General features: G+C 40.4%; 1 protein-coding gene and 1 long non-coding RNA gene across 3 annotated transcripts in view; one reads left to right on the top strand and one right to left on the bottom strand.

The window, feature by feature from the left end:
• Window positions 1-9,268, bottom strand: part of LOC125329968 — a 43,341-nt gene extending 34,073 nt beyond the window's left edge. For both annotated transcript variants that reach the window (XR_007205338.1, XR_007205339.1), the window contains exon 1: window positions 7,975-9,268. This is a non-coding gene — a long non-coding RNA (uncharacterized LOC125329968). The remainder of the gene's footprint in view (window positions 1-7,974) is intronic.
• SNX7 (sorting nexin 7) overlaps window positions 9,151-16,799 on the top strand; it is a 29,386-nt gene continuing 21,737 nt past the window's right edge. Inside the window, exons 1-2 of the mRNA XM_048312550.1 lie at window positions 9,151-9,656; window positions 15,310-15,489. Of these exons, the coding sequence (XP_048168507.1) occupies window positions 9,483-9,656; window positions 15,310-15,489 (354 nt within the window). The 5' untranslated portion in view covers window positions 9,151-9,482. The remainder of the gene's footprint in view (window positions 9,657-15,309; window positions 15,490-16,799) is intronic.

Below are 16,799 nucleotides of genomic sequence, written 5' to 3'. Positions count from 1 at the left end.
GATTCCCACATCAGATTTCTCACCTTTTTTTTTTCCACTACATGCTTGTAATCCATCTAACATAGAATCATTAAGTTGGAAAAAACCTCCAAGATCATCAAGTCCAACCTTTGACCTAATGCACCATGCCCACTAAAGCCTATCTCAGTGCCACATCCCCTCACTTTTTGAACTGTATTTCTGCTCACTGTCAGCTCCATCATCACTAGAAAACACTTGAACCGACTTTTTTGGTTAACAGGAGGTAGGTTGGGCAGTCCAAAAATCTGTCTTACCCCATTTCTTGGCTTCAGACTCCTTTTGCCCATCATGCCAACCTCAGCCCCCACAGGCAGATTACCAAAGCTATTTCCTATTTTCAGCTTCTTCAGTATGCAGCAGTACATACCATTATTTACCTTTTGATCAACTACGAGATAATTTGTATCCATTCCACTCTGCATTGTGGTTAGCTAAAAATTAACTGATTCATTTTTTAAATAGACATAGTTTTGTTTAGAAATCATTTGTATTTCAGGCCATACTTTTACTGGAGACTCATTCCACCAGCTTCCATAGTGATCTGCATGTTACTACATTACTTGGGATTTTTGTACTATAAAAATAATGAGCAAAAAATGCTTTATTAATTAGATATACTTTTAAATATATTGCATAAACAGAGGATTGCTGAAATCTTTTTTCATCTGGGTTTAAGTTCATAACTACCATGTTTGTTTTTATTGTTTCCTTTTACTTCCTTTTCTTACTTCTATCAGGCACGTTTCTGCAAAATTAAAGTTAAAAAAGCATCCAAAACCAGTAGCACATTTTCATGGAAACCTTCAGCTAATTTGTTGTCTTGTGAATAATCTGAATGGGTTCTGCTAAAGTACAGGGATTATGGGGTATGCTCCTAAAGCCTTCAAAAGGCACACAGATATTAAAGGAGATTTGCTCCCATCTACTCAATGACTCTCTTTAGCAGAGGGAATAGCTGAAGGCAAGAATGGCCTTCTTGTGCTGCAGCACTGTATCCAAAATACTTCTGTGTTGCCTTATCAGCATCAGCATAGGGCTTCAAACAGAATCCATACAGCTTATAGGAAATATGAAATATTTTTGGCAGAGTGGGAACCAAATATAAGTCTTCCATTCCTCCTGGTGGCTTGAAGGGCTTTCTAAAACACAGAGATGCAATTTCACATGAAGGCACTCCTAAAGTATTCCAGCCTGCTAAAAAGCTGGAGTAATTCCCATTTGGTTCAAAACCAGATGGATTTTCCACTGAGACCCTTCCCCCTACACCCAGCTATTGAGCCTGGCTTCAATGGAATTTGCCAGTCTATGAGTCTCAAAGGTGCTAGATGGTTAAACTGGAGTTTCTCTTGAGCAAAACCAAAGATACTTTCAGAGATGTTGCACATGGAAAATGTACCCTTTCCAATAGTTGTGCTCTGTTCATTGCTTTTTTCCTTGTGTGTATCACATGAGAACAAGAAAAATCTAAAATTCTCGTCTGTTTCAATAGCCTCATATACAGTTTAGAAATGTGAACAATTTGGTAGTATAAATCATTAAGTCAGTTTAAAGAGAAATTTTTACAGAACACCAAAACAGCTATTATAATATATGTGGCCACAGGCTGAGAAACACAATCTAGCAGACGGTCATTTGCTGTCTTACGTGATATGGCACATAGAAAAAATATAGTATTCTGTTAATGCTTCAGAAGTTCAACAAAGCCAAAAATAGCATGCAACTTTGTGTCACAGATAAGAAAAGCACAGTTATATACTTAAGATAGAAGGAACTGACATCTCTGATTTCTAAACTTTTTCAGAGTATGGAGTGGGTTAAGTGTAAATATTGTACTACATGCCTCTTAAGTTCTCCTACATTCCTTCCTATAGTCTTCCTTTTTAAAGTCCACAGCACCCCTCCAGCAATTGCTTATCAGAAAGATGAATAAATAAGAGAAATTTAATGTATTTAAGCTTTCATCTAATATGACAGGGATTTAATTCCTAGGAGCTGGGGAGGTACACCTACTCTCCCCTGCAGTTTCAACTTGCTTAACAGCTTTTCTGTTTCTGTCAGTGGTAAACAAGTACCAATGCTGTGTAACTACAGAGCTCACTGCAACTCACCAGAACACAGTATTTCAATGCCACAGTCTAGCCACAAACCTCATTTTAAACAGAAGTTCTCTTGCAAATCCACAGGGTCGACATCATCAGTGCATTCCTATCACATCATCCCTAAGTGAAAAATCAGTTGGATATAATAATGACTTAATTAATCCCATTGTTTCCCTCTAAGACACAGACCAATCTGGTCTTCTTCATTTTCTCACAAAAGAGAAAACTGCAGGAAACAAATGACTGCTTGTGTTGCCACTGTAAATCACATCTGCTGGAATACTTCCTTCCCATCTGATCTAGAGCTCTTGCAGCTGCAGTGTGACCATACCATCCAAAGTCACTCTGCTCTTGGTTTGCATCATGGCATAAAGTCTTGAAATTTATATTGTTTCCCCTGCTATTCTTTTCTAGAATTTGGCAATGGTGGTTCTCAGTATTTGGAGACAACTACTTCTCATTTTTCAAGACACAGAGCCTCCAAAATTGTACACAGTGCAAACACACTAAGACATGCTAAGCGGAAATTAAAAAAAACCCCAATCCACAAAACTACTGAAGTCTACTCCCTTGTGTACTTGTGCCACACCTCACTCACACATTTGCTGTATAGCATTCCCACCAGATATATCACATGCCTTACTAATCCCAAGCACGTCATGCAGTGGGGAGAGAACAGACAGTAGCTGGTTTGTTGCCTTTTATGTGTTCTAAGCTTAGGGAAACAAATACTCTGTCACTTTACTGTCCACCAGAAGCAACCGATATTTTTAAAACATGAAGACATTTGGGGGGTGTAATATACAATTAGGGGACACTAGTACAACAATTTTCTAGTATACTACCAGTTTTATATGTATGCACGCTGGCAGAAAAATTTTGAGGTTTTCTGAGAATTTTTCCCTAAGGAGTAAGAGATCAAGCCACAGTGTAAAAAAAATTCATTTTACTATAAATCTATCTCAGCTCTTTTTGAGATTTAGGCATCTCTTTAAAAGGTGTTGAAACTATTTTGAGCTATTTAGCAACTTTATAACAAATAAAGTTAGGAGAGGAAGAGGATGTCAAGGAGAGGAAGAATCTTCTGTTAGACCAACTGCCAAATTTTCACACAAGGGTTTTTCCCCATATTAATATTTGATAAAGAAAATATCCTAAAATATTGTAAACACAGCTGTTTCCATTTCAGGCTTGACGTCTTCTATGTTGGGCAAGCTCAGTGCTCACAAAGGACCTCAATACTACTCCTTTGTATCTTTAAATTGTTCATAAGCCTGCTTCCCTGACCAGTCAGATTGTCTGATAACATACATTGTTCTTTGGTCACTTCTGAGTCTCACCAGTTTCCAGATTTTTAAAACAACCTCCACTATTAACTGAAATGCATCATTTGTTTGCAAGGACTTAACAGCTGTTCATACACTGAGAACAGTTTTGCCTTATAGATTACAAAAATAAATACCAGTTACAGTCTGTGCAAATGAAAAGAAAGCTATCCATGAAGTAAATTCAGAATTTATACCTGAAGACACTTCAGGTACTCTGTCAGGCTGTGTGGATTTTCCTCCAGCACTGGCAGACTGTAATTGTTTACTTAACCTGGATATTGATTGTAGTTACACCGCTGGCTCACTTCCTTCAGCTGCAATTCTCATTTTGGCAGTTTCACATACATCACTTAAAATTCCCCTCTGCAGCCATGCTGTTCACATTCTTTCCTCTGGGTCATAATCTATGAAACATGACCATACTTTTATTTCTGCATTATGATGATGGGGTTTTTTTTAATTTTCTGATGTCTGTAGAAGAAAAAGTGGAAGCTTTTAGCAAGAATGACCTTGAATCACTGTCCTTTACAATTAGTATTATACAGAGTTTTATGGAAGAGCTCAGATAAAAGCGAGAGATTCTCTAACAATGTAGCTGTAGCATGAATTTTCCACGTGTTTTATGAATACCTCTATACATGTCACTTTCTATCAATTAGTATTAAAGTGTTAATTAGGTCGCATGTAGATACAAGTTTTATGTCAATAGTTCAGATGTGAATTTGAGGACTAAAAAAACCCTCTTATATAAAACTTTCTTAATAGTCATCCTGTTAGTAACAAACTAAGGCAAAAGGCACACAAATTTGCTATCTAAAAAAATAAGTCTATTCAAACATCATGAATATGGAGTGTTAGTTCACCCACGATGTGTCTTCTGTATTGGTTTAAGCGCTCACCTACTACAAACCTACTCAGGCTCACCTACTAGAAAGTTTTTAAGGTTACTGAAAGCATGTGTGAACATTAAAGGTTGCTAAATCCTTACAAAGCAATTCTTTAAAGGCTAATTAACCTTGAAATAGTGGCAAAACCTATGCCTAAAAGATCAAAAACTGGTCACCAGTTTGCACAGCATTTTCAGAGCCATTACACTGTACCAGCTAAAATACAGAATTCTTCAATTTAAATGGATTATAAACAATCACACCTGTAAAGAAATACCTTTCATATCAACCACTGTCATTTTTTTTCATTTATTTAACAAACAAGACCATACCTGGTCATTGACAAACAGAATAACTGAGGTCCAGTATTAATCTGTTTCCCCTTACCTAGAGTTCCAAACTAGGCATCAGAAAAATTAAAAATAGAGAGAACTCCGATTCATGTATCAAATTAATTCAATATGCCTTTATATGTATGTTTATATGAATATTTTTTGCATACTTTCTGACTAGGATATACTCCAGTATTTCACGCCATACAGAACAGATTGCTAAATGTACAGTCCACCAAAAAACAAGAACAGAAGTATTTATTTGAAAACATGAAACCATTTCTCCAGCAGAAAAGACAATGCTAGATCAGAACAGGTAGAGTTGATTTGACAACAATGCAAAGTATTACCCCCCCCCCCCCCCCCCCACAAAAAAAAAATCAATGCTTTCATATCTAATGAAGCTTGGGAACTGTTTTTAGATATTGTAAAATATATGAAACCCAATAGTGCTTCACTTGGAATATTTTCATGTCTAAAATTTGGCAGTCACATAACTTAAAAGGATAGCACATCTCCAGATATCGATCAGGGTTTTGTACAGCTGCAATGCCATAAAAATGATCTGCAGCTATAAAAGAGATAACATGATTATGAGTACACTACATTGTAATTTCCTTTGGGCAGTCAGAAAGGAAAAACAGTCTGATAGTCTCTGAGAAAAATAAGCTTGCAGGATATCCACCATCTGACAGATAAATCATTTTACAATATTCCAATTAAAGAATCTTCCAAACTTAAATTAACAACAACAAAAATAAGACAAGAACTTAACAATTACCTTTCAACCACAAAACAAGAGGCAGCTGAAAAGCTAATCAGCTCACAATGTAGAGAGTTTTAATGTTCCAACTTCCTTGTGAGTTCAGGCATGGAACATAAATAGTTAACCTTATTCTGAGCCATTAAATGGAGCTTACTAAAAAGCTTGCTCTAATAAATGGTATGATATGAAGGTCAGCCCTTAATTCACCATCAAAATATCTTCTGGGTGTAAACATAATGACTTCTGCTTATGCACTACACAACCCTGACAAGAATGCTACTTGACAATCCATTTCAGACCTAGAAAAATGCTCTCATTTGCGTCAAGGTGCTGAATGTCAGCAGATTCGCTAATACGCTTATTTGCACTGCAGTGGTGGAACAGAGTAAAACACCATGAGCCCTCCATACCCCGCTGCTGCCTGGCTAGGGAGACGGCGAAATAAAACAAGATTTAATCCTGTCCATATCACTGTGCAGTTGGTGAAACTTGACAAGTCAACATTAAGTATTCAAAGTGGTATTGTGGCCTAAAGGGATCACATGCAGCCTGCACATAAGAGCAAAGGAATAGCTTGGTTCTGCTTCGGTGTTTGTAAATTTAATTTGTTCAAGGAAAAGCAACTCTGGAAGGGATTACTAGCTAGGATCAACACTCTTACCAAAGAAAAAGAGAAAATGCGAGTAGGAATAATATTGACGTTTTTGTAATACAAAATAGCTTTTTGGGCTTAAGTGAATAAATAAAATTTGGAAGTGATTGCAGCTCAACCCTGGCACATGAGAATATTCCACTTAGTGCTCCTGAGTAGGAGGGCCTGGAAAGCTTGAGTATTTCATGAAAATTGCATAGGCATTTGGAAAACACCATATTTTACAAAATGTTAAAATTTATTTAGCAAAGTATTGTCAAGTATTGTTTCAGTGCAATACCTATTTCTTTAAATAAGTGGGGCAACAATATTCATGGCATAACAACATCTAATACATTGACTCTTAATTATTGCCAAGACCTCATTCCACAGGTTCAAGGAAGGGTATCTGCAGTAAAATGTGTAAATCCCTGGTGCCCAGGAAACATAAAGCCTGTGAATATACACACATGGAAATGAAGAAAAACTAAGATCTATAGCAATGCACTTCTGAAATAAAAGTACGAGAGAAATGTGCAAATCCCCTTTGCTAAGTGTAGCTCTGTATTTACACTATCTGCAATATCTTTGAATAGAACAATTATTCAACTATTTCAAGTCATCTCTGGTCCTACAGCAGAAAATGAGCACGAAATTCCTGAGTCTGCAAAACGCTCTTTGTGCTAAATACTGCAGGGGAGAGGTGCTGGCGAGGCCCTTGGGACTCAGCATGGGTGGGAAAGTGCCCTGAAGCTGCTTTTGCTTACTGGGCCCTTTCAATAGAAATTAGGGACAACTGCGGTTGAGGGTGGGGAGGGCAGCTGAAAGTGATCGCAGAACAGTCTCTTATTTTATTTTAGCAGGGGTCCTTTTGATGATTAAACCTCCAAATAACTGTTAAATGCAATGCATATTTTTCTGAGTGAAGGGCAATGAATACCTTTTCCTTACAGATTGATACTTCAAATATAAAGCACAGAAAGATAAGCACTGCCAGCAAGGAATCTAAAAATATGTCTTCTTAAGCTTGATTAATGAGCTAATAAAAAGCTATAATAAGAAAAAAATCCAATTAAAGCATCTTGTGATATTTCTCTCAAACAGAAATAAAGAATCCAAGAGCACAGTAAAACTTTGAAAAATTAGTATTATTCAGACAACAGCCTTGGTATTCAAGCCTACAGTACATCAATTTTATATTTTCTTTGACTGGCTGTCCTTTATTTATCATCTCTGATGTGTATTGTCTAAAATTGTGATCCTTGATGAGTTTTATTTTGTTATTGCCTCACAAGCATATCATCTGGATTTAAATACAGACATATTAAAAACTCAGGCATTATACGGGTTGTAGGTACTTATTCTATTCAGAAAACCTGCAGGCCTCTAGCACAACATGTGGTACTTGGAAATAAGGGCAAAGCCAGTGGAAACTATATGCTATCAGCGATATATAAAGTCAGAAAACTAACTACACTCCTCACTGATGTACAAAAGACAGAGTAGAAAATTTATATTGTAATAGTCACTTTTCATCAGTCTTTTGTACCTGAAGGTAATCAGAAGATACAGGAGCAGCGAGGACACTGGAAAGGAACCGTAAAAGACACAGAGATGGGAAGAGCTGTAGATTTGACACCAGATGAGAAGCACCTGCACCTGAAGGAGCCCCAGCCTGCCCCTCGCAGCACCTGGAGGTGAGCAGCTCTCAGCCGAGGGCCCATGGCAGTCTGTGGGGAAGGCAGCGCACCCAAGGAACCCCGGGCTCCTCAGAGGCGCAAAGCGAGGCACAGCAAAGAGGAGTAGGGCAGCGACAGTCTACACAGGGTCGGAAAGAAAAGAAGCCTGGGGATCTCGTACCAGAGTCAGTTGTTATTTTAATACTACAGAAATAGTTTATTTTCACTTACTGAAACGTTCTCAGCCATCAGCGAGTGTCCGAGGCTCCAGGACAGGCGCATCCCATCTCCCTCTGCCGGCTGATCCGCGCCAGAGACCCCCCGCAGCAAACGCTTCTGGCACCTAAAGCCCACTGCCCCAGGCTCCTAATGAATTTTAGAGTATTTTTTAAACAAGAATTAAAAAGTCTTTGTAAACATTCTCTAATTAGGCAGACATAGTCTTTGTCTCCTTGCACAGTTCAGTGAACATTTAGCGTTTATTTTAATCCCTTTATTTCAAGTTGTGGTTCAAGACTTCGCTGAAAAGCATGAAATATCAAGTGTATTTCCTCATCAGCTGCCAGCAGTGTTTCACGAAGGAATACTTTTCAAAACGCGTTCGTTTGATTACGGGGTTTGCCTTTTCTAAATTGACAGCAAGGGAACCAAGATACACAAAGACAATGTTGTGTCTGCCTGTTTAAGAACCCGCCCAGGACTCCTGAAATTTACGTTAATGACAAAGTTGGCTTCAGCTATTTCAGGCGGCGGCGCCTGCAAAGACGTACCCTGTTCCGCACTGAGCGAACGCGGGCCTCGGAAAGGAGCCCGGCCCCGCAGCGGAGCTCGTGAGTCCGACACGGAGCGGGTGTCAGGGAAGCGCTGAAGCCCACGGCAAGTCAGAGCTGCCTTCCCTACCGCCACCTCCCTGCTCGGCCCTGGCTCCTGCGATGAATAGCGCCGGCCATTACTTCCAGTTCAATACTGGCAACTTCGAAATCTCACAATTCGCATGTTTTTACTTTAAAAAAAAAAAGACAGCTTTGCTAGTTTTAAATGTTTGGTGTCTCTCTCCCCGCTGCTTTTCTGATGTAATGTGGTGTCAGTTTGCTCTCACAAGCACACTTCTGACGCCAAAGTAGTCCCTGGCCTCAGCATCAGGACGACCCCCCGGCGAAGGGGTCCAGCTACGAGCGGCACAGCGGCTGACCAAGGCGTACGAGAGGCATGAGGCAAAGCAGCAACGCGGCTTTTGGTTGCTGCCCCGGTGGCGGGACCTGGGCGCCTACCAGGAAGGAAAAAAGACCAACCCGGAGAACGCAGGAAAGAAAGCCGGGGTACGGCCCTCCCGGGCCCGAGGGCTGCCGAGAGCAGAGCGGGCGTCTGCCTACGGCCGCACACAGCTCTCCACACCAAAGCACTTCTGCCAGCAGCAGCCCCGGGGACGGCCCGGGCGGAGTCGCCCGCGCCGCCACGAACACGCCTGTGGGCGTTGTGCCGCCCCGTCCCGCCTCCGCAGAGGCCGCAGCCGCAGTCCCCCCACCCGCTGTCCGGGCCTGGCGGCACACTCGACACGTCCCGGCCCCGCTCGCTCCCACCCCGGCCCAGCAGCGCCGCCCTCCCGCCGCCGCTTCCACTCCTGCGCACTGCTCGCGCCCCCTGCGCCGGCCGCGGCCAGGAGAGGGCGGGGGAGCGGCCAGCTGCGGTCCCGCGGGGAGCGGCTGTGGCGGGGCCGTCGCCCGCGGTCACAGGGCAGGATGGAGGCGGAGGGCCGGGTACTGGGGCCGCCGCTCCCTGCCGGCGGGGAAGGGCCTGGGGCCGACTCGCACCTCGCTGCGGGTGCCCTCGGCACGGCCCGGGGGCCGCTGCTCGCCGCCGCCGAGGTTCTGGCGCTGGACGATGAGGAGGACGACCTGGAGGTGTTCAGCAAGGTACGGCAGCGCCCTCCGCGGGTTCCGCAGTGCCGGGGGCGGCCAGGCGGGCTCGCCGGTACTTTGCCCTGGCAGGCGCCGGGCGAGCCAGGGTGGCGCGACGGGACGGGACGGGACGGGACGGGACGGGACGGCTCCGCCCCGGGCGGCGATTGCGGCTTCTGCCCGCCCGCCCCTCGCACGCACGGTGCTCCCCGGTGCCACCGCGGCTCCGTGACGGGCCGGGCTGCCCGAGGGGGAAGCGCTCGGCGGTCCCCGTAGTTCCGGGTGACTTCTCGAGCACGAAACGCGGGGTTGCTCCTTCGGACCAGCGCTGCGAGTCATGACCGCGCTTACCTTAAATGTGCCATCTAATCTGGACTCGCTGTACCCTTATCATCACTTATGTTCAACAGGTCATGTATCTGTAAATTAAATAAACAGTCCTGTTTAGTAATTGCAGTTGTGTTTGAATGTAAATAAATGTCTCCAAGTTTCAGTTTGAGTTGAAGATGAAGTCTCACACCTTCACATAGGAAATTTGATAACATCTGAATTTTGATGAAGGGAATAAAATGAATGTAACTGACCATGTATCAGGGTCCACGTTCAGAGAGCACACAGCCACGTACATGGTTGCCAGTCTGGCCGATAGTGCTGGCTTTAATTAAACCAATGAAGGGGGGTATGGCTTCCACGGATATTGTTTCTCATTTAGTACTGATTTAGTACAGGTTAAGACAAGACTTACTTTTGCCTTCTCAGCAGTGAAAGAAGAGAGCATGTCATGGATCTATTTGCCTTATCAAGGCAGCATCTAAAATACAACAAAAGGACATACAGAGAGCTAGAGTGGAAAAAATATATATGGGGCTAGGGTGTCATTCACCATCTGAGACTTGAGAACTGCTGTGACAGGATGTGTGCCATGGGAGAGAAATAGCAGATACATTTCCAATTTGAAAATGCGACAAGCTATTTATATTCAGTAGTACAGATTGTCATAGGGGGTAAATGTGTGGTTTTTATATTTCTGTAGGTGAGATACACTGTTGTGGTATGCATGAATACTATTGGAATAAGGACTTCTTTCTTAGGAACCATGTGTTTAAACTGTAACTGTAATAGAATTCTTGAAACACTTGGCTTTTAAGACCAGAAGGGACTATTAGGTGATTTAATAGTCTGTAACATGCAAGAGACCAGGCTAAATTTCACCAAGTTACCTGCATTTTTCTGAAGCATAACTAGGGTCAAGCTGAATTATATTTTCTTGGAGAGCACCAGTCCTGATTTGACATAAAAAGATGAATGATTCATTGAACTTGCATGCAAAAGCAGTGCTGAAGTATAATTTTAGTTGTTTATGCTCACTTTGCATCCTTTTCCTTTTATGAGTGAAGTTCGGGCAGTTCTGCACGAAGCTATCTACTTATCAACACAGTGTATTAATGGTTATGCTGCTTGCTTGTCAAGAGCAATTCTCCTTGGGAATAAAAAATTAAAACAATTGGAGTTGATACAAATTACTGCTGCTTTATGGTAAATATCGAGATATTGAAATTCCTACCTGGATTCATGCCAAATATTTTTTACATATATGAAATAGTAACTACTATTAATGCATGCTACATGATAAGTTATTCCTGCAAACAAGAAAAATTGTCATATTATATGAAAATACAGCTTTCCTTCCAAACCTTGGACACCTGCATGTAATGGCTATATATATATCAACCAGAAATTCATGGTTTGTTTTCAAGTGCAATTTGAGATCTGATCTTTTGAGCTGATGAAAATCTGTGAGGTTGTTTGGGCTTTACACCCTATTTATTCATGTTCCATACATTCAAGGGAATCTGACAAGCTAAATGTGGCTTACGACGGAGTTTTGTAAAACCAATTTTTCCATAACATACTGTTCCAGGACTACCTTGTTTTAAATTGCATCTTAATGGGGTTCCTCATGCAGAGTGTGTAAGGTAGTAGTGCAGCCTTTACAGGCCAAGTGGGACGGCAGCAACCGTGCAGGGCTCGGTGCCTGCCACTGTCATCAACTTCGTCTTTCTCAGTCTAGGCAGTGGAATGTGCCAGCTAACAAAATGGTGAAAAATGAGATTCTTAAAAATTGTCAACCTCAATACCCTAAGTTATTACTCAGAATGTAAACACTGGGCTTTTATTTTATGAAAATCCATAGACGTTTAACCTGATAGTGTTATAAACCATTGACCTGGTATCCTCTGACATACCTCAAATATTACAGACCAGTATCTTCAGCAGCTCTAATAAAGCATTTAATGATGTGATGTGCGTTTCACTTTATCCTAGTTTCCACTACCACTGAAAAAGTTCTGAATTTTCAGCAGAGACAAATTCTGGGAGTTGAGTTATGAGTCACATAGATGCAATGTTTTCAAGCTGCTTTCTTCCTTTAGCTTCAAAGTATAGAGTGCTGCCTGTATCACAAATACCCATTCAGTTAGCCTTTGCTTGATAACTGATATGTAGCATTGACAAAGCTGTCAGCAGTTTGGTTAATACTTAAAATCTTTAGCACCTCTGCTTTCAAACTCTGTTTCATAGTGTTTGTCTACATTTCATAATTACAGAAAACTTAATGATATTTCTGACAAAGATGTATATGCCACTTCAGAATTGCATAGACACTAATTTTTCTTCAAGATTTTTATTCAAGTTCATCAAGGATTTGACACAGAATAGTTTCTTGGCCAAAAAATTCACTTATAAATCAGTCTTCCTGAATCTCTTTGCTTCTTTGAAGAATGCTCCAACAACCAAGCTATTCACTTATAAGACAAACTCTACCCCATGTCCTTTACTGGGAGGTAGGGATGGATGGATGGATGGATGGATGGATGGATGGGGCACAGAGGCAACCTTGGGTCAAGGACCTGTGCTCTGGGAGAGAGCATTGTTTAGACAAACCCCCAGGCTTAGTGTCTTCTCCAAAAGAGCTGCAGTCTCAGCTGTGTGCGTACCCTATTTTGAGGCTGCTCCTGCTGTATCAGTGTTTTCCTTCCCTTATATATTTTGGAGTCTTACTGAGCAATTGCAGTCAAACGAGATAGGGTAACTGCAAGTATTAGAGAAAGGAGACCCAGAAAATGGCCCTCATACTACCAGGAGCTCATTGATTTTCTATCACTTTGGTCTCTTGGCCAGTAAATCAAAAGCCATGAACCTGTTTGTGAACTGGCACACACAGCTCTGCCAGCTGCTCTGTCAGGAGTGAAGGGCCTGGGAAGAGACGGGGTACTGCAGGTAGGTGGGAATGGGGGAGGCGTGGGAAAGGACATCGTTTTCTGGGACAGGGCCTTGATGCTCTTTGCATGGATGAAGAGGAAGAAGGTTCCACAACCCAAGAGCTAGAAGAATTGTCTGTTTTTTCCTGTGCTACAAAACTCCTGCCCTCATCTGTATGCACACAAAAACATAGTTCCAACCACAAAATTACAGCTGTATAGAAAGTTATCATGGGGGTTTTTACTGTGTTTATGTGATGATACCAGACTTAGGTCACAGGAACTTCAAGAATTACTGGAAGTAAATCTGAAGTATCATGAGGATAAAGAGACAGATGCTTGTTTAAAACTCACATGCATTCATTCGTGTGCACGTGACTACCAGAGGTACATTAAACAAAACTGAAGACTTGCTTATTCTGTGGATTTTTATTGTCCATATTTTGTTTCTCAGCCACATATTCATAAGCCCTTCCACATAAAAATATACTTTCAGACACCTGCATGAATAGAGCAATTTGTAGTAGCAATCTAGAAGAAGGAATGAAACATTAAGACATTAATGCCCCATAGAAAATAAGAAAATATGAAACACATTTACCTTGATCCAATTTAGGCCTTGCAGAGTCATTACTCCTCAAATTATATGGCCATTCAAGTCCCTTATGTGCTCACGTGCATTTTTCTTCCCTGGAAATTTCCCATTGTCTCAGCACTTTGAATTGCATGGGCTGCTCTGAGTTAGCAGTCCTCATTCGTCATCTAGACCATGGGCAGCCAGTGCTAGCAGGCTCTGAGAATAGCTCTATTTATTCTGCACCACTCAGGATAGTGCTGGCTGTATAGAAATCGTGTAGAAACACACTGAGTAAAAGTAAAATGACTGACAGGTGTACAAGGAAGCCACTATGTAATATTTAAAGTGTTGTCTTTAGTCTTCTGTGTTGCTTTTTGTCTCCCTGTTCAAGGAACTTAATGTAAGTGATGGGAGGAGAACTGGTACATAAGCGCTTTCTGGGCATAATTCCTGGTATAAATGTCTCTTCCATATTTGTGGGAGTACATTGATAAATCCAAAGAAAAAGAGCAAGATAAGGCGTTCCAGAGAAAGTTTTGATCCAGTTGAATTCAAACTCTCACCCAGCTCAGCAGCACTGCAGTGGGGTGCTCTTCATTCCTGTGAGATCAGCCTTGGGATGATGCCATGACTCCAGTTAGTGTGGACTCGCACTTTTCCAGTCCTGGCATTTGAGCAGTTTTCTCTTTAACTGCATGCCTTTTCTCCTTCCTCCATAGTTAACAGGGCACTGGAGAGGGCGACTCTTTGCCACTCATAGTCAGTGTAATCTAAGTACCCTTTTAGAAAACTTGTAGAAAATGGATTAATTTTAAAGTTTGTTATGAAAATAATTCTTTGCATTGGATATATTAAAAAAGCTGTATACCATACTTGATATTTAAAATACAGTGATTTATTTCAATTTCTGTATTATTTCTAATAGTTTATTAATTTATTGTGCTCTTATGAATTACTGACTTCAATTTATTTTCATAGTAACTGTATCATTCAAGATTTTGGGTTAGTAGATCTCACCCAGACTTACATCTATGGAAGAAAATGAGATTTCTTGCCGGTTTCCAATTTCCACCTTGTTTCTCAGCAGTTGAGTGAGCACCATTGAATGTACTTGCTGAAGCAGCTGCTCTGGGGGCATATTCTTAGACAGTTGTGTGGAAGTGGTCAGTGGTATCAAAAAGTGGTTTTCACTTTAGCAAAACAGTGGTTTGACTTTTTTTTTTTAGAAATTAAGCAGCAAATTTGTACTGCATCCTTACTTACTGTTTTCCTTAAAAAAATATGATTAATTTATGTACCTGTAATTGTTTTCCATTTCAGCTTTTATTTTAAAATAAATGCAAACTGAAATATCCAATTCCGGTAAAAATTCTGATTCTGATTTTGGCTTGTTTTTTTTTTTTAAATCATCATTTTTTAATCTGTGCATTTTTAATCAGGTAATTAGGGATAATTCAATCATAAGTTCTCAGTAACCGGCTTCTAACAATTTTATTAAAACTGGTAAGTATCCTACACAATGAATGGATGCTTGGTTCATAACTAATTTTACTGTTCATAGGCAAGTTCTCTTTCTAGCTATGCATAACATTCTTCTCAAATGATAGTATTTTGTTCTTTCATCTGTTTTAGAATAAATCTCATTTCTTACATCTTCACCAAAGCAAATACTGAAAAGGATAATGGATTTGCTATGTCCTACATAATTCTTTCATCTGCTCCAAGTTTTATCTGTTCTATCAGATTATTTAAAAGCTTGCCATTTTAGCATCTGAGACATGTTTGTATATAAAGATGTATTGATGTGGATGTTCTCATGTCTTATCTGTAGGATACATCTCTGGCTGAGGTAAACTCATTCAGTCCTTCAGTGCCAATATCCCCCTCATCAATAAACCAGTATAAATTTGAAGATGGACCAGAATTAAGAGATCTCTTCATTACAGTCGATGATCCTGAAAGCCACATTACAGCCATTGAAACATTCATTACATACAGAGTAGTCACAAAGGTAAGTATCTATTCATGGCTTTAATGGCTTACTTTGATAACAGTTGGCATTTTCACTCTTCTTGCACACCATTCTCTGGGATATTACTAAATTTAAACTTTAATTTTGCCATTTTTGAGTTATAGACAACTAAAACTGCATGAAAGTGTGGTAGAGAATGGAAAAAAATCAGTGTGATTCTGCATACACGTTTCGATTCTTTATGTTGAGAAAATAGTTAATAATTCTTCAACGGCAAAATGAGTGCTATGAGAGAATAACATTTTCTGTTGTGATCTTCAGCTGGAACAGGAAACAGCCAAAGAACTGATTCACTTTGAAGATACTATATTAGAACAAATCTTGATGACTTTTGGATCACTTACAGGCTACCAGTCTTATGTCTTGCATAAATGTTACCTGCTACAGTCTTTCAATTCCATTATTTTCTAATTGCAGCATCCATTAACATATGGATGTTTGCTTCCCCTTTAGAGTTGCATGTGATTTCTGAGGAAACTGCCACAGTTCTCTAATGAAAAAGTAGTATTAGGAAACAATTAAGTGTACTTTTAATTGTCCTGAATGCAAGTTATTTACAGGAAATAAGGAAGAAAGTCAGCCTTGCAAGATCAGTCTTCTCGGGTCTTCTGAGATTACCAGCAAATATTCTGTGGGCTGCATTTTGAGAATGTTAATTTATTTTACTTTCAGTTCTTCTTAAAAGATTCATTTAAAAACAGATTTTCAAATGGGAATTATTCATCTTTAAATAAGAGGAGATATCAATTCCTCATAAAATATTTAAGGAGTAGGAAGAGAGCTATCTTTGTTAGGTTGCTACCAATAATTTTCACTTTATGCCCGTTTCTGTAGATGAGAGAACATTTTTTCTTCAGGCAAGTATGAAAGGGCTGTAAGGTGGATTGCTTTTGCTTTTTTTATCTCTTTTTTCTTATAATATTTAATTTGGAGTGCTGGTTGTTGATGATAAAGTAATAGCATTCCTCCCACATACCTTGAAAAATTTTTATTCAACCCTCAAAAATGTTTAGATTACAAAAGCATGTTTTGAGGCTTTTGGAATTTACTTGCATCACATTGTAAATCTCCGTGCAACAATGAGTGGTAAATAGCACATGTTAATGAAAACATGGGCTCTTTGTGGCTTGCCTCCAGAAGACAGAGCAGTGGTAAAATAAATCTCACGGTCTTACAATTTTGTAATCTGTAAAAAGCATTTTTTGTAGGCATTAAAGGTTTGTTGGCAAGTTCTAACAGAGGGCTGCAAAACTGGAATCGATGATGGGCCGCAGAATCCATTAAGCAGT

This window comes from Corvus hawaiiensis, chromosome 9 (assembly GCF_020740725.1).
Source record: "Corvus hawaiiensis isolate bCorHaw1 chromosome 9, bCorHaw1.pri.cur, whole genome shotgun sequence".
NCBI classification, from domain to species: Eukaryota; Metazoa; Chordata; class Aves; order Passeriformes; family Corvidae; genus Corvus; species Corvus hawaiiensis.
Note: the sequence above shows the minus strand (reverse complement) of the source record. Positions and strands in the feature narration are given on the sequence as shown.